The sequence below is a fragment of the Ictidomys tridecemlineatus genome, chromosome 7 (assembly GCF_052094955.1).
Source record: "Ictidomys tridecemlineatus isolate mIctTri1 chromosome 7, mIctTri1.hap1, whole genome shotgun sequence".
In the NCBI taxonomy this organism is placed as follows: domain Eukaryota; kingdom Metazoa; phylum Chordata; class Mammalia; order Rodentia; family Sciuridae; genus Ictidomys; species Ictidomys tridecemlineatus.
The window spans coordinates 64,499,658-64,523,431 of record NC_135483.1 but is presented as its reverse complement, the minus strand read 5'-3'; the positions used below and the strand labels follow the sequence as shown (position 1 = coordinate 64,523,431).

General features: G+C 36.5%; 1 protein-coding gene across 1 annotated transcript; it reads left to right on the top strand.

The window, feature by feature from the left end:
- Window positions 1-2,362: 2,362 nt before the first annotated feature.
- Ttpa (alpha tocopherol transfer protein) lies at window positions 2,363-23,485 on the top strand. The gene is made up of 5 exons (XM_078017083.1): window positions 2,363-3,025; window positions 10,571-10,724; window positions 15,930-16,123; window positions 18,389-18,499; window positions 21,334-23,485. Exons 1-5 carry the CDS (start codon window positions 2,822-2,824, stop codon window positions 21,505-21,507), a joined length of 837 nt encoding a protein of 278 aa, XP_077873209.1. The 5' UTR covers window positions 2,363-2,821; the 3' UTR covers window positions 21,508-23,485.
- The last annotated feature ends 289 nt before the right edge of the window (window positions 23,486-23,774 follow it).

Sequence of the window (23,774 nt, the reverse complement as noted above, 5' to 3'; positions counted from 1 at the left end):
ACCATGGCCTATATGTATTTTCACTAAGTGTGAGTCCTCACAGTATATAACATGAACATAACAAATTTCAAAACACTTCAAAACAGAACTGGAGTAGCATCTTTTGAAAATTTATTTCAAGAATTCAAGTATATATATATATATATATATATATATATATATATATATATATATATATTAAGAAACATTGTCAAAAGACAGCACATCTTCATCATTTACTAGAAATAATGAACTTTAAATGTAGAAGTACCACCTTGTATGTCTACGCCACCATTTCTCCATTTTTTTCTATTTTTTTCCCTTAATGATGTACTCTTTTTTTTTCTTTTCTTTTTTTTTTTTTACAAGTGGACTACTTGCTAACATTAAAATTACTTCACATTATAATTATAAATCTCTACTATTTCCACTGCCATTTCTTTCTGTGGTATTTAGAAGTCACCTGTCACAACCATCTAGACTCAAGTTAGCTCTAGTTTTAACACGTTTAGTGACAATCAATTGACATTTTTTGTGCACAAATAACAACTTTGGATTTCACATTCACATTATGGCATACTTTTTAAAAAGGAGACTTAATTAGATAATGCCTTTAATATATCTTACTGAAATTTCTACCCAAATTCCCAGAAGAAGATGCTATTACTAAAAACAAGTTAGAGGTTGTTTTTGGAAAAAAAAAAAAAAAACCCAAACAACTTTTTCTTTAAGAGAAGGAATCATGCTATATGAACTCTCTCAGTATTACTTTTAAACACTTAAAACTGCTTGAGAAGACTGGCTTCTCTTGTCTTGTTAATCATTCAGAGTTCCAAATGGTACTTTTCTTCCTGTCCTCCCCTTCTCTTTCACCTAGCAAATGCTACCAATGCATCCCCCAGGCCAAGCTGCTAGGGAATCAGGTGGTTTTCCTCTGTGCTCCCACAGAGTGAGAATTCTTTCATACACTATTCACATTGACTTATCAACCTTTACTTCATTAACTTCCTCTCATTACAAGTATAAACCAAAGCTTGGAATCCCTATCTTCATTTATGCTAGCTTATTCATTGGCTTCTGATTACCTCCTTTACTGATATTCCATCTCCTCCCTCAGAATCCAAGACAAAGCCTGTAGCCCTTCAATCCCAGATACCCTCCTTCTCTCAGTTGTTTGATAACTGAAGACACTTAATTTCCTGCTTCAGTTGGTTTCTGTTCTGCATGTATTGCCATCTTTATACCATCTTTACTGACTTACCTTCTTTATTCTCTCCCACTCCCCCACAAGAACAAAACTCCCCAATGCAAGAGTTTTGTGTATTTTGTTCACAGGAGTGTCTCCAGCACCCACAGTGGGCCTAGGTCTGTCTTTTTTTTTCTTTTTCTTTTTTAAATACCTTTATTTATTTATTTATTTATTTGTTTATATGTGGGGCTGAGGATTGAACCCAGGGCCTCCCACGTGCTAGGTGAGTGCTCTACAGCTGAGCCATAAATGCAGCCCCCAGCCTAGGTTTTTCTTTAGTGAATGAAACTGTCAGCTTCCATCACCATCCTCTGAACTCCTCAAAGGATTTGATTTTGTTTTTGCAAATCTAGCATTTTCCTGTCCATACTGTACATTCAATAAGAATTGGGGCTGAGGCTGTAGCCCCAGCGACAGAGCACTTCCCTAGCATGCATGAGGAACTGGGTTCCATCCTCAGCACCACATAAAAATGAACAAATAAAATAAAGGCATTCTGTCCATCTAAAACTACCAAAAAAAAAAAAGACTTAGTTTTATGAATACCCTATTGGGAAGACAAGCCAATTCCTGGGTAGTTTTAAGCAGACAGAAATCAAGAAAAGGCCTGTTGGGCTGGGGATGTGGCTCAAGCGGTAGCATGCGTGCGGCCCGGTTTCCATCCTCAGCACCACATACCAACAAAGATGTTGTGTCTGCCGAGAACTAAAAAAAATAAATATTAAAAATTTCTCTCTCTCTCTCTCTCTCTCTCTCTCTCTCTCTCTCCTCCCTCCTCTCTCACTCTCTCTTTAAAGAGAAAAAGAAAAAGGAAAGGCCTGTTAAAAACAACTGCTCAGATTTCTGCCTCAGTTCCAGGCCTCCTGCTCCCTACCTAAGATCCCATAGATTCTATCATATTAGGCCACTGGACAGACTAGTACAACTGCAGACGTACTTGCAGATGAGTGATTGTGGAGTTTAACAGAATAGGTTTATGGCGTTAAAAAAAAAAAATTCTCCCCATTTATTTGTATATGACACTAGCAGGGCCAGGTGCCAAGAACTCAGAAGGGTTTCCCTGGATTGGGAGGGAAGAAAGGGGAGGAGCCTCTTATGGTGGCTTTGTGGAACTGCATTTTTGAAACATTGTTGTAATACGGTTTCAGGCGCCATATGGAAAGACTAGGGCTCAGGAGCGGCAGGGCCCTTAAATCGGTTGTTCTAAGACTCTTTCCAGCTGCAAGATTCCAGGGAGGAAGGAATGAAAAAGAGGGAGGGAGGAGAACAAAAGGTCCTCTGACTGGTGATTTTTTTAAACCTTCCAAGTAACTTTTGGACAGCATGCTCTTGACTTTGACTTCCCTCAGGAGGAAGGGCTCGAATTACTACTTCAAACTACTAAAGACCTGTTGAGCCCGCACGGGGACACTACTGGGATTCCTTTAAGAGGCAGCTCTCACCCTCCCACGAGCCTGGTGGCAAGGCCCGAGGAGGGTTGTGCGCGGGTGGGTGTGCGCTGGGCAGCGGCCAACAGAGGAGGGGCTGAGGGTGGCGCGGGGCCGGCGCTTTTCCCCCCCCGCTGTCCTGGCAGCGGCGGTGGCCGCCACTGGCATGGCAGAGATGCGGTCGGGGCTGCCAACCGGGCTGCAGCTCAGCGCGCTGCCGGACCACTCGCCGCTGCTGCAGCCCAGCCTGGCGGAGCTGCGGCGCCGAGCCCGGGAGGAGGGCACCTGGTTCGCGCCGCTGCCGCTCACCGATTCCTTTCTACTTCGATTCCTGCGCGCCCGGGATTTTGACCTGGACCTGGCCTGGCGGGTAAGTGCTGCGCTGCGCCTGGCCAGCCGGGCAGGGCGTCTGTGACTTCACCTGGATCCCTGCGGACGCTCCGGTTGCCGGCAGGACGCACAGGATCCTAACGCACCAAGCGTGGGCGCTCCCTGCGGCTGTAGATCTTCCAAGAAATCGCGCTCAGGTCCTTCCAGTTCTTTGAAGTTAGTGGAAAGAGGGAAACTTAAAAAGTGTTGGAGCCCTCGCGGGTAATGGCAAGCACTGGAATTCGACCTAGATATGTCTCCCGAGCCCGTCAAGTTTTGGAGGAAACTTTATGCCTTCCTCTCCCCGGGAGAAATTCTGTGATAGTAAAGTAGAAGCAGGTATCTCAGAATTGTCACATCTGAGCAGAAAAACTACGTGTGGCGAGGAAAATGATATTGCCAGTAAAATTGAAGATCCGAAGCCATACCCTAGCAAACTAGTATTATTAATAGTAATATTTAAATGTCAAGACAGTAAAGCAGCCCGGTATATTTTTGAACCCAGGGGAACTACGGGGCGATTCTTTTATGTTTCCAAGTGTGTTACACCAGTTTGAGAGAAAGGGTGGTGAAAAGACCGAAATCAGAGATGCGACCTTGAATTTGTTACTTGGGGTTCATTGTCCTTTATCTGTTAAATAACGGTGAGAACCCTTATCTTGTTGATTGATTGTGAGGATTGAACATTAATCAATTAAACGGTTAGAACAAGATGTGCCCAGTACAGTGCCAGGCACATGGTAAGCACTAAGGAATTGGATGGGATCTAGCCCATTTTCTGAGTGCCTTGCTCAATGTCATTCTGCACATTGGGAACAGGGAAGTCAGTTCTAGAACAGAATTTAAATGTGCTTCATTGAGGTTTTTTTTTTTCTTTCCCTTGTTTTAAGTAAAAAATTTTATTGAAAAAAGTAAATAGTGAAAATACTGCAGATAATACAAAATAACAAAAAGTGCAAAGCAAGTTTTTAAAAGTAACTTTCTGAAGGAAAAAAATTTCTTTACCCTCAATACCCAGGAACCATGTCTGTCATCTGTTTACCTTTTCAGCCATGCCTATATTCACATAAGCGGGTGCATGCGTGTTCTGCCTTTCTTACCTGACTTATCAAGGGAGTCGTCTCATATGACCATGTACACATACATCTTGCTTATTTTGGAGCTGCTGTTATGCCATAAAATGGGTATATTACATATTAATTAGTCCTCTGCTTTCGGATGGGATTTTACCAACTGATGCCAGTGCTGCCTTGCCCGCTGTTCAGTCTTTCAGTGATTCTCTTTTTTGGACTCTTAACTGTTTGCCTAGAGTACACAAGATGCAACAAGCAAGGTTTCTGTGGTTTCTTCCATCATCAATGGTGTATCTGGTATATCTTCATGCTTCCTCTGGTGCATAAATAGGGACACACCCTTATTGAATAAATTTAGGTGGGGAAATTGCTGGATGGAATAAAAAGTACATTTTTTCAGTCTTGAGGAATATCACAAATGGCTTTCCAGAGGGTTTGCACTAATTTTATCACTTTCATATTACATAGTGAGATTTTGTTTGTTTGTGGCATTGAGGGTTGAACCTAGGACCTCACACATAAAAGCAAGTGCCTTACCACTGAGTGATATTCCCATTCTGTCTTTTAAAAAACTTTATTTTGAGATAGGTCTTGCTGAATTGTTGAGGCTGGCCTTGTATTAAGAGACTCTGGAGTAGCTGACATTACAGGTGTGTACTTCCATGACTGGCTGAGAAATGGCTTGTCATGGTTATAACAATATGCATGCACTTTGAGGGTAATTTTTTTTGTGTGTGTGTAGTGCTAGGGATTGAACCCAGGGCCTTGTCATGCAAGGCAAGCACTCTACCAACTGAGCTACATCCCCAGCCCTGAGGATAATCTTTAATATAGCTAACCTTTAAAAATTATTTTTTACTTTAATTGCCTGTTTGCCATTTGTTCATTTTTATATCTTACTGATTCATATCTGTATATCAAAGTATCTGTGTATCAAATAAAATAGTTCTTTATCCTAGCTTGATGCTTGTCTTTTGACATCACTATGCTATTTTCTTTCAGAAAGACTTTAATTTTTTTTATTGTGATCAAATGTATTGATTGATTGGTTTTTGATTGCTCTTTGTTCTTGCTTTTGATGCTGGCAGTTGAACCCAGGCAGGGCCTCATGAATGCTGAGCACCTGCTCTACCACAGAGCTACACCCTCAACCCCCACATTTGGGTTTTAGAAACTCTTCAATCCAGAATTTTCCCGAGAAATGATGGCTTCTCTTTTTCTATGTCAGCATGGTTGATATATTGAGATTTATTTTGCTGTTAGGACTAAAGTAAGAATACAGTTTTCTTTATTTTCATGAAGTTCAATGCTTATGCAAGTGTCCTGACATCCTGAGTAATAAGCTAATGTGTACTCATAACCAACCGAAAATGAAGATTTAATTTTCGTTTTGTGAGAAATGCAGTTTAAATGAGGTATTGTACATATATGTATGGAGATAACGAATAATAAAATGGTGTGTTGGCTGATTTTTAATTTTGCTGTTTTTTTAAGAAGTAATGTCTAAGTAGAAAAAGAAGTAAAATTCAACTTCATCCTCTGTGACTTAGATATTCTTCTGTCTTCCTTATTTCACTGAATGGTTTTTATTACACTGTGCCCTTGAAGAACTGGCTAGCAGGACTATGTCCAAATTCACTGGACACTAATCAAGTTTCTGTCTGTGACCTCTTTGTCTTAACTTTTCTGCCAACTGGAAAGGAAAGAGGAAAGAGTAAAAATGTGAAACTGGCTTTTAATTTTCCTCCACAGTGGCAGTTAATTTAACTCAAACTCCATATTCATAATATATAAGCCCTACAGTTTTTGTAGGAAGAAATCTTGAGAAGAACACTGGTTATGATGAAACTTCTCATTATTCTAGCATTTGTATTTGAAGTTATAATGAATTAATAAGGTCTTGTAATCCTCATAGCTAACTAATATGCTTGTGAAATGTTGGGTACATTTTAAAGAAATATTTGCATTATTTTTTCATGTTAGAAGAAATTGAGGTATAAAAAGTAAGTAAATTGTCAAAAATCATGTACTGACTAAGTGGAGCAGAGATTTGAAGTTGGGTAGAACTCAGGAGGGACTATGCTATCAGATATATGTACTAACCTTTTTGGTTTAAAACAATGAAAAAGGGCTGGGATCGTGGCTCAGTGATAGAGTACTCGCCTAGCATGTTCGAGGTGCCGGGTTTGATCCTCAACACCACATAAAAATAAATAAAATAAAGATACTGTGTCCAACTACAACTAAAAAATAAATATTGAAAAATATTTAAAAAAACAATGAAAAAAACTACCCTCAGCTCTCTTACAAATCCTTATGAATTTTACAATTGAATAGTCCAGTCCTGTCTTTTACAAGTGAATAGTCCAGTTCTATTTTTGATTTCTGCTGTTGTAGTTTGAGTAAAATTTATGCCCTCCAAAACTTGTATTGGAGTTTAAACCCCATTGTGAGGAACTTAATCAGAGTATGGTGTTTGGAGGTGAGGCCTTTGGGAAGTGATTGAGATTCTCTAAGATCATCAGGGGGGTCCCCACAACAGCATACTGATGGATTAAAAGAAGTGCAGGACAGCCTGCTACTCCAGGGGCCTTGACAGGAGTATCTCAAATTAGAGGCCAACCTTGGCAACTTAGGCAGAACTTGTCGAAAATAAACTAAAAGGAGGATTGGGATGTAGCTTAGAAATCGAATGATCCTGGGAAAAGGAGGAAGAGGAGCAGGAGGAGGAGGAGAGAGGAGGAGAAACCAATAGCAGCAGCAAGAAAGAGACCACAGTGCACACACTTTCTGTCTCTTGCCATCTGATGTCCTGTGCCACCTTGGGACTCTTGTCAGTAAGAAGGTCATGAGAAAATATGGCTTCTAGGACCTTGGGTCAGAACTATGAGCCAATAAACCCCTTCTGTTTATCACTTACCTAGTCTGTTATTGTTATTACCAACATAAAACTAAGACATGGGATTTTTAACATCCTTTAATTATCTTCATAGTTTACCCAAAGATTTTAAAACTTTCAAAATTCCATGGATTCTCCATGCTAATTTCCCTCTAAATGTAATTTCCGTTTTGAAACTTACCAGATCACGTAAGTTTCTTATCCATCTAATGGTCTTAGTTGCCAAGGTTGGCCTTGAACTTGGAATCCTCCTGTCTCAGCCTCTGGAGAGGCAAGGATCTCCCCACTCTGATAAAGCCCTTAGTATTCAACCATGGAGGTTCCACTCTGATGACCTTAGTTAATCCAGTAACTTCCCAAAGTTACCTTTCAAGGTAGTTGTAGGAGGACTTGAAATTACTTCATTAGACCTTGTAAGAGTGGCACAAAGACCATTATTTTGTTTGAAAATACATGAAAAATGTAAGAGGAATCTTTATGATAAAGTATAGTTAAAACATAACACTGTAAATATTTTTTTCACTTCTATTATTTTATTTATTTATTTTTAAAAACATGCATGTTATAATAATGAATATTCGTTTGCAGCCATATTTTTGTTACTGTGGACATAAAGTAGTTTGAGAACTGCTCAGTAATAGTTCATTTTTGGCATTTATGTAAAATATTTGCACTATTGGACCAGTGAATTCATTTATCAGTAGAAGAGTAATAATCCAAGGTTTGGATTTCGATGTTCCACTTTGCAAAAGTTAAGTGTCAGAGGAATGAAAGTGATTTGTGCATCTTTACAGAACATAGTTTTTCAAGTGTGTGGACATGATTTATTCATGCATTGATTCATTCTTTTGTTCAACACATATTTCTATCCCCTGGGAGCCAGCTTTCTGCAGAGACCAATAAGCTGACTACCCTGCCCCTATTACCTAAAAGTTCCCTTCTAACAAAGCCACAACTTTCATCATTCCCCAGGAAATAAAGGCATTATTTCTATATAGCTACTAATATTCTGTTTCTAGCATTTTGCTTGAATCAGAATTGAAAGACCTGCTTATATGTCTGAGGAAACTCTCAAAAAGTAATGAGCATTGTAAATTGCTGTAGATACCTATTCTGATGCTCCTGAGGACAGGAGGAGGAAGGGAAATTCATCTCCTAGAACAAAATGAGCATACCAGAACCTACAATGTGCCTGTTGTTCTTACTACTTTTGTAAACTGATATTTAGGTCACCAATTATTTCTTGGTTGGCACACTGACTGACTTTTTTTTTTTCCCTTACTTCTCTGTTGCATTTACCTCTCAGTTTTCTCTCTTAAAGTTAAGAAGAGTTTATTAAATGTGGAGATGAAAAGAGGGAGAGAGACACAGAGAGAGGGAGACAAGATCAGAGGAGGCGGGTGGGGTGATGCTGACGACTTAAGACACAGGGATGCTCCTCTTCTCTCGCCCAGCCAGCCTCTCTGTCTCCCCCAGCCATTCCCAGCCAGGGACACTTTACAGGGCTCACAATTTTTACCTCTACTTTCTGTATTATTTGTAGTTTCTCTTCCAAATCATTACTACTTTTTTTTTGTGATTATGGTTACCATCTTTATTCTAATGCATTTCAAATATAAAATCTGTCTTTTCCTTTTTGCCTTAACTGTGATTGCACATTGCTAATAGGTGTCTTTAAACTGAAAATAAAATACTATTATTTTAGAAAAATGGAGAAGGATGAAAATCATAAAGAGGAAAATTAAAATATAATAATTTTTAAATATATCCTTTGCTTTAGTGTTCTTTACAGTGTGCATTTGTTGATTGGCCATCTCTGGTGTTTATTTTGGGGTGGCAGGTGGTGGGGTGGGAAGAATGTAGGATTCCTTAAAACCATGTTTTGCTAAGATTTTTTAGCCAGGTGTACTGTTCCTTGGGCTCTTCTAATTCAGTTGATTGATTTCTATTCTTATTTTTTTAAAAATACTTGGGCTGGGGATGTGGCTCAAGCGGTAGTGCGCTGGCCTGGCATTCGAGGGGCACTGGGTTGGATCCTCAGCACCACATAAAAATAAAATAAAGATGTTGTGTCTACCAAAAACTAAAAAATATAAATATTTAAAAATTTCTCTCTCTCTTTCTCTCTGTCTCTGTCTCTCTCTTTAAAAAAAAAAATACTAAAGGTGGCATTTTGGTTTTCTTCTGCTGAGTAATAAAACATCCCCAAACCTCTTGCCTTAAAGCACAACTATTTATTTGTGTTCTCTGGTTTGGGCAGGGCTCATTGGGGATGCTTCCTCTCTGCTGAACATGACACCAGATGGGAACTTGGTTAAGTGAGCCTAACCAGGATGACCTCTCAACCTCCAGGGCTTCTCTCCGTGTGAACTGTTTTCATTCAACAATCTTACATGGCGTCTGAGTCTCAAAAACAAAACAAAACAACAAATTCAGAAGGTTCCAGGGTTTTTAAGACCTGGTGCAGTGTCATTTCCATTGTTATGCCAGATTCGTGGGACCCCAATAGACCTCCAGGAGCTGAATCCGATGCAATCACACAAGAGTTTTTTTTTTTTTTTTTTCACAAGAGTCTTTACTGCAAGCTCGAGCCTGGACTCACAACCGTTCCCGAAGCAGCAGTCCCGGGGAGTGAGTCCCGGTCCTTTGTTCAGTGAGATTTTATAGGTTTGGGGGGATACTCTATGTGTCACAACATCACACAGCAAATCATTCCATACCACAGGAAAGTCAAACAACAATTCTTAACATTGATTAGCACATTCAATGGGGGGAACAAGTTGGGTAGGGGTGATTGGCTAGTACAAGATGGGGATTCCTTTGAACTGATTGGTTTAGGCCACGAGGGGTGTACGTGCTAAACTACATGGTTTCCCAACATGTTATCAACCACCATAAACTACTTGGGGGTCATCTGGCATCCCAGGTATTTTCCCTGTCTCATGCTAATTGGAGGTTGCTAGGGGGGTTGCTATGGGTCCCCACCTAGCCTAACTGAGTCAGGGACACCTCTCCTGTTATTTACAAACAACTCAGCAGGGTGGGTATGTGCCTAGGAGTGCTCTGTGGGTTTTTCCAAGGACAAGGGTCACGCCCCCTTCCTTAGGACAGGCCTTGAGGTAGCAACTGCTGTTATTTATTTATTTTAAAAAATGGAGTCACATTAGTTTCTCACCATCAATTTCTATTGGTCCAAGTAAAGTGTAAGGCCAGCTCACACACAGGTGGAGAAAACCAAATGAATCCCACTGCCTGCTAGAAGGAATGCATGTGTATACCAGGAGGGGAAGTCGTGTTGGTAGTTGACTTTAGACACTGTCTACTCTAGGTGGCAACTGAAAATTACTAGACTGAAAATTACTTGATGAAAAACTCCTGTTACCTTAGACCCTTGATGATGGGAACTTGGGCTCTGTAGAGGGATGCTGTCATGCTCAGCTAAAAGATACCCCAGATTAAAATCCAGATATAATGGATTTAATGGATGCTCATATAATGTCAAGGTTTTCCTACAGTTATCACAAAATGCTTACCAGGTGTACAATCTGTGGACAGTTTTAATTTTATTTTTCAGTTACTAAAAAACTATTATAAATGGAGAGCAGAATGTCCAGAACTAAGCGCAGATCTCCAACCTGGAAGCATCCTTGGCCTTTTGAAGGCTGGCTACCATGGAGTTCTGAGATCCAGGGATCCCACTGGCAGCAAAGTTCTTATTTACAGAATTGGTGAGTCACACACAGCTCTTCTTCTCCCCCACCTTCCTTCTCCTCCTCCGCCTCCTCTCTCCTCATATTTTTCATTGATTGCCGAATAGAATGTTTTAGTGTCTATGTTTAAGAATTTAGGTTTCAATTTATGTTTTTAGGTTTCAACCTCAGTGTACTTTAGGTCTTAACATTTACCAAATATAAGAAAATGTTGGCAGTTTTGAGAAAATTAACAGAATTTGGCGAAAATCCTACTTGTACTTTTCCAAACAGTCAACTGTATAAAATAAAAGAAAAATGGGAAGAGCAATAGTGGGAAAAAGTGAAAGCGCTCAAGATAAAGTGTTCAAAAAAAATGTTTAGTAGGAAATAAAAAGAAAAAAAAAGAATTCTGAACTATAAGATATAAGCCCCATGTATTCATAGATTTTGTCTCTTATGTTCATTGCTGTGTCCCAAGCACTGAGCATAGGGCCTGGTACACGGAAAGTGCTCATTAAATATTTGTGGAATGAGTGAGTGAATGACCAGTTCAATAATGCCCAGGGCTGAGGAGCAAGGGACTCATTTCTCTGGGTGGAAGGGGGTGTAGTAGGGACCAAGAACCCCTGGAAATTGTTGCAGACACTTTATTCCATTAGCACCTTTTTATTTTCATCTTTTCTCTTTTTAATTACTAGGCATTCCTAGTTTTGTGAGTGGGTGCTTTATCCATTCAAGCTGCTACAACAAACTGTCATAGACTATGTGGATTAAAAAATAGAAAGTTATTTCTTACAGTTGTGAAGGCTAAGAAGTCCAAAATCAAGGCACCAGCAGATTTGGTTCTGATGAGACCCTGTGTTCTGGTTCATAGACATTTTCTCACTCTAACCTCACATCAGTGAGCAAAGGTCTCTCTTGGGCCTCTTTTCATAAGGGCACTAATTCCATTTTTGAAGTCTCTTATCCTCATGACCTGATCACTTCCCAAAGACTTCCCCACTGATATCATGACCTTGGGAGTTAGGATTTCAACATATAAATTTTTTTGTGGGGGGACATAGACATTCAGACTACAGCATTTGGTGACCTACTTCTGTTGCCTGTTTAGTTCTGTGTATGATTTTAAAAGCCAAGTGAAAGGGAACTCTATAGCTCAGTTGAAAGGACAAATAAAACCAACTTTTTGTGAGCTGCATTTTATGAATTATCATCTTGTAGAAGTTTCATCCTTTTTTCTTTCTTTTTTGAGATGGGGTCTTTCTGGGCTCTCTGGGCTAGCCTTGAACCCCAGGGGTTCCATCATCCCCCTGCCTCAGCCTGCCAGAGTAGCTGGGACTAGAGAAGTGTGCTATGATATCCAGCTAACTTTTAAATCTTTAAAGAATTAAACTTTATGTATTTATATTTTCAGCCCGCTTAGAGATAAGATACTTGCCTATAATGAAAGCTTGGTATCTGGCAAAAAGATACTATATTTAATTCTTGAAAGGGTATCAGATGATCAAATAGAGTTATTCTGTTTTCTTTTTATTTATTTTTTGTCCCAGCTTGTTTGTCAAAAAAAAAACCAAACAAACCTGAGTTAATCATTAAGCCATTATCTATAAAGCAGACATTAAAATGACCTTTCTGTTCTTTCATGTCTCCTCTAGTGCCAGAGGCTATTGAATGATTTGTCAGTCATAAGTTCCTTGAACTCCTCAGGGATAGGGTTGCCAGTGTTCGTGTTTTATTTAGCAAAGAAACCTACATATTATAAGAATATAGGGTGCCCAGTCATATTTGAATTTCAGATAAAGAATATTTTTGAAGTATGCATGGGGCATAGTTGTGCTAAATAATTATATCATATTTATCATAAATTCAGCTTTAACTGTGTGTTCTATATTTTATCTGGCAAATCTATTAAGAGTTCCCAGGAACATAAAACTGAAATTCATAGCAAGGTTTTGGGCTCTGCAGTGCCTGACTGAATATTCTCTCTCTCTCTCTCTCTCTCTCTCTCTCTCTCTCTCTCTCTCTCTCTCTCTCTCTCTCTCTCTCTCTCTCTCTCTCTCTCTCTCTCTCTCTCTCTCTCTCTCTCTCTCTCTCTCTCTCGTCTTACCTCCTCTCTGGTTAGGAGCCACTTGGGCAAAATAAAAAGTAAAAATGACATTTTGGTAGTGAGAAAGAAAACATGCTCTTTTGGTCATAAGTTCTTCTTAAAGACTAGCCAGCACTATCTCATCAAACTTTCTATGATGATGAAATATTTTTATAGTAGCCACCAGCCATCTGTGGCTACTGAACCAACTTGACATTGGCTCAGACTATTAAGTTAGTTGACTCAGAAATTTAGGTCATGAAAATATTTTGATCTGTAAACTTCATTTGGCTCATCACCTAGTGTCTGAAGGAGTATTGTATTTTTTTAGTCATATTTATTTTTCAAATGCTTACCATGAACCTGAGGGTTTTAAAAAGCAAGAGTAATTCCATTATACCGTCCCAAGACTCCTTCTGATTATCTTTTCTTTTTCTAGATCTTTAGGGCTTTTGTTGCTACTAGATGTTACCAATCAATACTTAAATCTGTTAAGGTTCAGTCCTCTAAAAATATACAAAAAGTCCTCCTCTATCCCACCCCTGCCCAGCCTCTGCCCCAGCCACCTTTCTTCCCAGCTCCCTCTCCTATTCTAAGCCAGACTTGTTAAGTTAGGATGTTCACCATCCACACTTTCCAATCATTCCTTAGCCCATACTGCTCTGGTTTCACTCCCACATCTGCTAAAAAGACATCAGTGACGTTTTCACCAACTCTCATGGACATGTGTAGTCTTATTTTACTTGGCTTCCAACACAATGAGACACTTCCTCTTTTTTAAAATATCCTTTTCCCTTGGCCTCTTTGTTGCCTTCAGCCTAATTGGTGGCTCCTGTCTCTTCTTCTTCTTTTTCTCCTTTCTCCTCTTCCTCTTCTCCTCCTCTTTGTTTTCAGAATCCAAGGCCTCACAAATGCCAGGGTAGTACTCTACCAATGAGCCGCACACCCACCTGGCACCTTTTATTGAGATAAAATAGAAGCATTTTGAGCAGAAAAGATCCATAATTAGGAACATGTCAAATTGATGACTGTGAGTGGGGTGCAGTGGTGCATGCCTGTTATCCCAGAGGCTCTAGAGGCTAAGGCAGGAGGATCCTGAGTTCAAAGCCAGCCTCAGAAACTTAGCAAGAGTTTAAACAACTTAGCAACACCCTGCTTCGGAAAAACAAAAAAGGGCTGAGGATGTATTCATTGGTTCAACACCCCTGGGTTCAATACTTGGTACAAAAAAAAAAAAAAGAAAGAAAGAAAGAAAGAAAAGAAAAAAAAAAAAAGGAAAGGAAAGGAAATTGTTACAGTGAGAGATCCAAATGGATACAGCCAGAATAGGGATCTGGTTTTATGAACTGGATTCTCAAGGTTCACCTCATTCTTCAAATTCTGAAATTCCTTTTACACTGGCCTTAGCCTCTGCTTTATATGATACTTTATCTCTACCTTAACAGAGGAAAAACTTGGATGTAAGACAATCAATCTCTCTTTTAGATTGCCATCTAAGTAACAACTCCCAGATTTGTATCTTCACCCCCATCTTCTCTTTGGGGATCCAGTTCATGTGACCAGCTCCCTATTCTAGCTGTACACTTTTGGATGTCTCACTATCACCATTTTGATGTGTTCCTACTTAAGATCTCTTCCACCCAAAATGCTTCTCTTTTATCTCAATAAATGGTACCACCATCCTACCCAGTTGCCCATACCAGAAACTTTGCTTTTTGAATGCTTTACCATTACTTCACATTATGAATAATTTTTCATTCATTCTGTTAGGCCCTTCATCAATCTTCAATCTGAAGACTTATATCATTTTTCAGCTATGGAAAAAAAATTCTCTATGGTTACTATTCTGTAGTTTCATGTTCTTTGTATTTGCTTTCTATATCTCAGGATATTAGAATTTCTAGTTTTACCTGCATTATTGTTTAACTTTTATTCATACTCATCAACTCTTGACTTGTGTGCCAAATTGAAGAAAACTCCTCAAGTAGATCTTCCAAACCACTGTTCATTTACTGGTTCTGTCTGTCATTTGTTCCATCCGATTTCACCTGATTTTAAAAAATCTTTGCCTGGGCTGGGGATGTGGCTCAAGCGGTAGCGCGCTCGCCTGGCATGCGTGCGGCCCAGGTTCGATCCTCAGCACCACATACCAACAAAGATGTTGTGTCTGCCGAGAACTAAAAAATAAATATTAAAAAAAAAAAATTCTCTCTCTCTCCTCTCTCACTCTATCTTTAAAAAAAAAAAAAAAAAAAAAAAAAAAAAAAAAAAAAAAAAATCTTTGCCTGTTCTTAGAATAATAGCTTTCAACATCTTCTCCCTGGTAGTATTATGTTTCTTTGAATGTCTCTACCTTTCTTAACCTTACTTCAAGCTTTGTTGCCTTTATCTACTGAGTTCAGCTCATCTGTTCTTTGCATAGACATGTAAAAATTTTGACAGATGCATATCTTTTTTTTTTTTTTAATTACCTGCTTGCCAGTCAATTATTGTCATTTCTGCCTGCTGTGGCCTGTCTCAGGGATGCAAGGGAACGGGTGAGACATATGGACAAGAAATGTCAGTTCCTGTTTTCAACACAGGTTCCCCTTGTTTTCCCTGGGCATGGGCAGTTACCTGGGTGTGCATCTAGCTGGTCATTTCCTCAACACTTCTTTCCCAAGCTCACATTTCCTGCTTAGGCCTGTAGGGACATGCCTCTGCTTTGGGCTGCTTCTCACTGAGAGTTGAGAGGATTAACTTGTCTGTCTGCTCCTCCTGCTTTTCTCATAGCAACCTCTTCAGTTACTATGGGGCCCTACCTGCTCCTCAGAATCCAGGCCCTGGGTTTTCCCTTCTCCAACATCTCCTAGCTTGTAGCATAGCCACAGGCGTTCCCATCTTAAGACACAGCTCTCTTCTGCATGTGAAGTCACCATTGCTTTTGACAGTCAAATCCAGCCTGCAAGAATTCTTTCTTTTTTCCATGCTTTTAAAAATCTTTTCTTTGCCAGGGATTTCAGGAGGGAGGAACAAACGGATAGATAACCTTGGTCCTTAATTTAACGTTATTCAATATTCATGATCCCTTGTACATAGAATGAGTTTCCCTTTGTAAATCTCTCTGGTTCTTTATACAATTTTGAGATATGATACCCTCTTTTTTTTTTTTCCAGCACAATGGGACCCAAAAGTTTTTACAGCTTACGATGTATTTCGTGTAAGTCTAATTACATCTGAGCTTATTGTACAGGAAGTAGAAACACAACGGAATGGAGTCAAGGCTATATTTGATCTGGAAGGTTGGCAATTTTCTCATGCGTTTCAAATTACCCCATCTGTAGCCAAGAAGATTGCTGCTGTACTTACTGTAAGTGACTATTTTAACTCTTAGGTATCATACTTCCAAATGTTAGCTCTAAGTTTTGTTAGAGTATTTATTAGAAGCTTAAATAAAATTTCAAAAATGATACGTATAATTCAATAATGCTAACAGGAAGTGAAATTTATTTATACCAAATATTAAAAAAACATGAAAATAAATGTTCAAAACCAGTAAACACAGAATTTATACATTTAGATAGTAATGTGGTAAAAATCTTGCCCTAGATTTAAAAACTGACTGAAAAATGTTTATAACAATGATACAATAAAAGGTCACATAAATCTTGGTGTAGGCATAAATTGATATGACTTTTTTTTAAAAGGTTTTAAAAATGGTCATTGTCTTTGACCCAGTAATTCTACTTCTAGGTAAAGAACAATCTTAAATATAGTAAGGGCTTTGTATACCATCATAATAGTTTATTGGGGCTGGAGATGCAGCTCAGTGGGAAAGTGCTTGCCTAGTATATGCGAGGCCCTGGGTTCAATACTCAGCACTGTAAAAAGAAAAAGAATATATATATATATATATATATATATATATATATATATATATATATATATATATATATATATATATAGAGAGAGAGAGAGAGAGAGAGAGAGAGAGAGTTAAGTTTATGATATGACAGGTACTTTGCTAAGTGTTTCATATGCACTACCACATAATGCACATGCTGGGCCTATGACATCAAATCATTATTTTCTCCATTTTACAAATTAATAAACTCGGTTAAAGAAGTGGCATAGCAATGCCCAGGTACATAGTTTGTCAGCAGTGAAGTAAAGTAAGCTTTATTCAGTCCTGGTAATCTGTATGTACAGGTCATGTTTGTAACCACTACTTCTCCTCCTATCTAGAAAGATAGTTACTGCAGCACCAATTTTTTTTTTTGATAGTACTAGGAATTGAACTCAGGGGCACTTTACCACTAAGCTACATCCCCAGCCCTTTAGTTTTTATTTTTAATTTGAGACAGGGTCTCATTAAGTTGCTGAGGATGGCCTTGAACTTGTGATCTTCCTGCTTCAGCCTTATGAGGACTTGAGATAACGGCATGCACTACCACAGTATCTTTTTTTTTTAGAGAGAGAGAGAGAGAGAGAGAGAGAGAGAGAGAGAGAGAATTTTTTAATATTTATTTTTTAGTTTTCGGTGGACACAACATCTTTATTTTATTTTTATGTGGTGCTGAGGATCGAACCCAGCTCCCCTTGCATGCCAGACAAACACGCTACTGCTTGAGCCACATCCCCGACCTTTTAATAGTATCATTTTTAATAGATTTTTTAAAATATTTACTTTTTAGGTGTAGATGGACGAAACACAATGCCTTTATTTTTATGTGGTACTGAGAATTGAACCTGGGTCTCACCCATGCTGAGCCACAATCCCAGCCCAGAAGAAAATTTTTTAAATATTATTTGTCCAGAAATAGGAAAATGGTCACTTAAATGGTGGTATATCCATTTGATAGATCATTATAACAGTATTAAAATGCATGATGACCACAGAAAAAAATATTATAACAATGAAACATAACAGTATGCAAATTATTTAGGGAGCCTATTAGCAATTATATTTAAAGTAAAATTATACATATAAAAAGAACCTGGAAGAAAAAAACAAGTTAATAACATGTCTCTAAAAGTTAGACATGAAAAAGAGCTTTGCATTAAAAAAGAAGAAAAGAAAGAAGAAAGGTCTGTGTATTGACCATATAACTTTTAGATAGGGAAACTATTGATGAGTTTTTTTTCTTTCAACTCTTAACTTTTTAAACCTTCTAAATAAGCCTATATTACTTTGATGCTAAAGATGTATACCAGTACCTAAAGTGTGTGTTATGTTTTTCAATTTTTATGAACTTTTGATTACTTACCTCTCAAAAAAACGTTGGCAAAAAAGTTAAATTATATTTGTCCAAATTAGTCATTGGTTCCCTAAGAAAATATCTCTGTGTGATGGGGAGAAGGGATTTCTAGTGAAAAAGCGTTAAGTATTTTATAGGAAAACTATTAAATATTTTAATACTTTGCCTATGCTTGTTTAAGATTTTTCTTAATCTAGTGAGAGTGAAGTATCAATTAGACTTTTGTGTTGCTGGAATAAATAATTTTGGAAACAAAATAACACCGTAAGTACTGCTGTAAATTTGGAAAGTGTTTAAAGAAGAGGCTTGTCTTAGGAACATAATTGCAATATTAATTTGTTTTTCAATAAGATGATTTTTTTCTTTATTTTCCAAAGGATTCCTTTCCATTGAAAGTTCGTGGCATCCATTTGATAAATGAGCCAGTAATTTTTCATGCTGTCTTTTCCATGATTAAACCATTCCTGACTGAAAAGATTAAGGAACGAGTGAGTAAAACACATTCAAGTTACTATTTTTCTACATCAAATATTCTAAACTTTTTCATTTAAGGATCGATTTATTATCTCCCTCCACACCCACCCACCCTCTCCATTAGTTCAATATTTTGAATATTTATTTATCAAACCAACTATTTTTGTAAATTAAAAGGATATTATAAGTCCTTGGGAAAACTGGTTCACTCATACATCCTTGGCTCAATTGCAAAATGATATATTCCCGGTAGAGGGCAGTGTGATTGCAGTTATCTAAATCACAACCGTAGCACTTTTGGGAATTTATCCTACAGATATGTATGTACATAAACAAATTATATAGAAATATTCATTGCAGTAAAACATTGAAAACTGCCAAGTATTCATCATTAGGAAACTGATTTTTAAAAAAGCTATGATACATTTACACTAAGGAATGCAACAAGTTTTGGAGGATGTATTGTAAAGTGAAATGCACAAAATGAAAAAGAGTGTTGATGATATGCTATCTTTTTTTTTATAAAAGGGGGAGAATAAGAATAGGTCCTTATTTTTGTATAAAACTATACTAAAAAGATATGTAGGAAAATACACCTACATTGAATAGAATAGAGGTGTAGTAGCCAAGCATAGATGAGGATAGGGTTGATAGCAAGACATCTCACTGTGTATCTTGTTTTGATTTCTAACCATGTTAGTGTGCTATTTATGCAAGTCATAATGCATATTTTTCTTCCTTAATTTTATTTGTTTGGATTGAATCCAGGACCTTGTGCATGTTATACACTCAGTTACATCCCTGTGCCAAAATTGGTATTTTTTTAAATTAAATATTTGTAACTGAAAACCACAGTGTCTGACATATAGGACTTTATGTTATGTGAATTGAAGCAAAAAAAAAAATGTGGGTTTTTTTTAGCATATCCTTCAGAGCTTTATCTCAGATGGATATCTAATACTTTTTAGAATTTTTGAAAGGTTGAAAATGGAATCTGAGTTCTCAAGAAAAGCAACCACTCTTCTACATTAATCTGTAGAGAATTCTGAAATATTTGATTTAGGGTATTGCTATGTTGCCCAGGTTGGTCTTCAATTCTTGTGCTCAAGTTATCTTCCTACCTGAGCTTCCAGAGTAGCCCCAATTACAGGTCCCATCATGCCACTGTGTGTGACCACCAAGTATTTTTAAAGTCTTAGACAAATTAAATCTCAAATTATTTAAATATAATGTGACACCATGGATTATCATGCTATGTTTGAATTTTAGAAACAATATTCTTTCATTTTAAGGAAATGTAACATTTTGTACCTGAACAGAAAACTATGACCATAGAGCTTATTTATCTGGTGGGTATTTCTATTTTTCTTTAAGAACCACCCCTCAATTATCTGCTTTAGTGATGATAACTACTTTTCATTCTAGTGTTTTCATTTTTAAAATTTTTATTTATTTATTTTTGGTACCAAGGATTGAACTCAGGGCCATCCCTAACCCTTTTTGTATTTTATTTAGAGACAGGATCTCACTGAATTGCTTAGGGCCTTGCTAAGTTGCTGAGGCTGACTTTGAACTCATGATTCTCCTGCCTCAGCCTCCAGAGCCACTAAGATTACAGGTGTGCCCCTTGATGCCCTGCTCATTCTAGTATTTTTATAAAAGCCAATTTTGTTGTTTCTTCATTTTTTTTCTTTCTTTCCAATGTAGCTTGATAACAGCTAACCACCTCTCTTTAATTTTTGAAGATCTAAAAATAAATATTTCTATTTTAGTTTATATCCTGAGCAAGTACAAGCAAAAATGTAAAAAAAAAAAAAAAAACTGGACTTAATTTAAAGAAGAGTATATGTACACAAAAGAAAGAAAAAATTTAAAAATTGAGAAGCTAAGGAAAGCAGTGAAAGTCAACATGAAGAAACTTGCCAAAATAGGGGAGAAAACAAATCTACTTTTTTCCCTTTCAGTTTTTCAGTAATACTCCACTTTTCATATTTCTCCTTTCCTGATACGACAGAATTTCTCCTCAGTTAACTGATAGTATTTTTAAAATTTCAGAGAAAATCAAGAATTGAGGTTGTATGGCTCCTCAGTGTAGAATTCTCCTTTCATTCATTGTTCCTCATATCCTGGTGCTTTTTAAATGGTTGTTGAATGAACAGATAAACATTTTGCCTTAATAAGAGAAAATTTATTTATTTATTTTAACAACATGTATTCTTAGTTTCTACAGGTTTATCTTAACTTCAGGCCATTCGATGATCAATTTTTTTAAAAAAAATGTTTTTCTTTTAGTATTTTTTTAGTTGTCAATAGACCTTTATTTCGTTTATTTGTTCATTTATATGCAGTGCTGAGAATCGAACCCAGGGCCTCACATGTGCTAGACAAGCACTCTACCACTAAGCCATAACCTCAGCCCTGGATGGTCAACTTTTAAAGTTTAAAATATTTGAAAATCAAAGGTTCTCAACAATATAATTTTCTACTTTTGAACTAGCCAAGAGTATCACATTGACAATACCATATGAATCATTCTTCATGAATCTAACTGTGGGCTCAGATGTATGCTTCTATTTGAATTAATACCAATTAGGACATTTTTGTTATCTTCTGAGGTTAAGAGAATGCAAGTCTAAGAAAGTAATACAATTATTAGATTTACAGCACCATAATCTAAACATAAATAAAAATCTTAGATTCACCAGCAAAATAATAGAAATAGTACATACCCTACTACTTTGGAAGTTATTAGAGTATCTCATTTTATGAGGTTAATTTTACCCCTGGAATTGCATCTAATTAGTGAAAGGCAGAGGGGACACCTTCTAAAACATTTTGACTATTTCAGATTCACATGCATGGGAACAATTACAAACAAAGCCTACTTCAGTATTTTCCTGACATTCTTCCTCTGGAATATGGTGGTGAAGAACTCTCCATGGAGGACATTTGTCAAGAGTGGACAAATTTTATAATGAAGTCTGAAGATTATCTCAGCAGCATTTCTGAGACCATTCAATAGAAGAAGCTATTTCATATGAGTGGCTTCCTCATAAAAATATGTGAGAGAAATCCTATCTGATTACATAATGAAAGAAAAAGAACAAATCTTTTAAACTAATTCATGCTTGTCATATCTTTAAAAATGTTAAAATCTCTTATATGAGCAATATGGGCATGTGGGAGGCTTTTTTACTTTTTAAATGTATTTTTTTTAAAAAAAACTTTGAAGTAATTAAATGTTGGTATATTTGAAAGGCACAGAAGAGATTGCTGATTCTTACACATTTCTCAAGTGACTGTTCATATGTACTTTTGTATGTTTCTGGAAAGTTTAATTTTAAACAAATTTTCTGATTACATTTGTTTGGTACTAGATTTATAAATAGTCCAGTGAAAAGAAATACTATACAATTCAACTGATGGTGGAAACCTATTAACACTAATTTTTGGTGCCCGATTAAATTATAATTCAGAATAAAATCTCAATACAGCTTTATGGCTATTTCTATGGGCCATCTGATGGCTCATCTCAGGGAAATTCTATTTAGCATATTTGCACATTAGAAACTTTTGACTGAAGAATTTTTATGCCATATTATTCTATTTAGCATCTATAGGTCTCCAGGAAATTACTGATATTGCTATAATTGAAACATATTTATAAAATATTTCAGGCACAGTTGGCTTTCAATTTATTCTCAAATAAATAAAAAAATATAATTTTGACCTCTGTTCATGGTTATTCTTATCATGACTACACAGATATTTGGAGAGTGAGTAATGTTTAATTGTCTTTTATAGGAACAATTTTTAGTTGAATAATCAATAGAACTACACAAAGAAAAGGAAGTGTTTATATTTTAAAAATCATTATCAATTACATATAGTATTTTTCAGGTTATTCATAAAACAATTTAGATTTACTATTATATCAAGATATTCTAAATATCATAATTTATATTTACTTAAAAAATTTATAGTTGGGATGTGCTGTTTATATTCTAGTTTATGTCAAAGAGTATTTTAGTTATCAATAAAGATATAATCTTATCCCTCATATTCAACATAGCTTTTATGTCATAACTTTTATACTTATTATTTTGAAATTAATTTTATTCAAAACTTAAAAATGAAAGAATATATGCACAAAATTTGTTGAGCATTTTTGTTCAGATAGTTGGATTTCAACCTTAATCATATAATAGTATCTTTGTGCAAAGATATTTTTCTTTGTGCAAAGGTGTTTTTCTTTATAAGAAAATTAGTCTAATCAGATGAGCTGATACTTATGTTCTCTTACATATATCTAACCTGATAGTAACTGCAGATGTTCTTTAGAGAACGTGTTTGATTTTAATTTAGCATCAGGAAATTAACACTACATCATTATATTTTTATAAAAAATTAGATCCTGCCTGTTTTCTTAAAAAAATGTAAAGTGTTCTTTGTAAAATTATGTAACTCAAAATTATATAATTAAAAATAGTAATATAAAAAAATCACTTAAAAGAATAAATAATAGAAGTAACAGACATCTGTAGCTTATACAACTGTTATTCCTAGAAGATTTATATCACAGGTTCCACTGCCTTTACATTTGGCTATTTAAAACACTTTCATATGACTGTGAAGGAATGAGTAGTTTAGCACACGAACAAAGAACACTTAAAAATGTCTTCTAAATGTGATTCATCAGTGATATGATCAATAGTAAATAAAAATAACTCAATTGATATTGGTGCATTTTAAGATGGGTCTTTGAAATGTTTATAAAATGAAGCAATATTCTGAGGAACATTGAAGAACAATGTGAAATGAGCAGAGCATATTATAAGGTGCCAAGGTAAATTATTGTGCGATAATTTACTGTGTTACTTTACTGTGATTGTACCAGAAGTGCCTTTAAAAAGGTCAACTCCATATGTGCTTATTGTATTACTGAACTGCACAATAATTTATTTAATATTATTCAAAAAATTAAACATCTTTCACATAAACCATGGTATGTAGAGTCTTTTTTTTCCCATTTGAAAATACAAACATAGGGCATTTTTTGAGCTGCTTTTTCTTTCACAAAATTTTAAGAAAAACTACCTACAGTTGTCCAGTATTTAAATGTCAGTTTTTCTGATACCTAATTAAGTTTTAATTGCAGGCTGATTTTTCCTGCTGCGTGATCTTCCCATAATATCTTTTGTTATAAATAAGGACCAATTTCATAAAGCTAAGCCATGAACATTTAAGAAGTTAAACTCAAAGCAAAAAAACTAAAAACAAATGAATTAA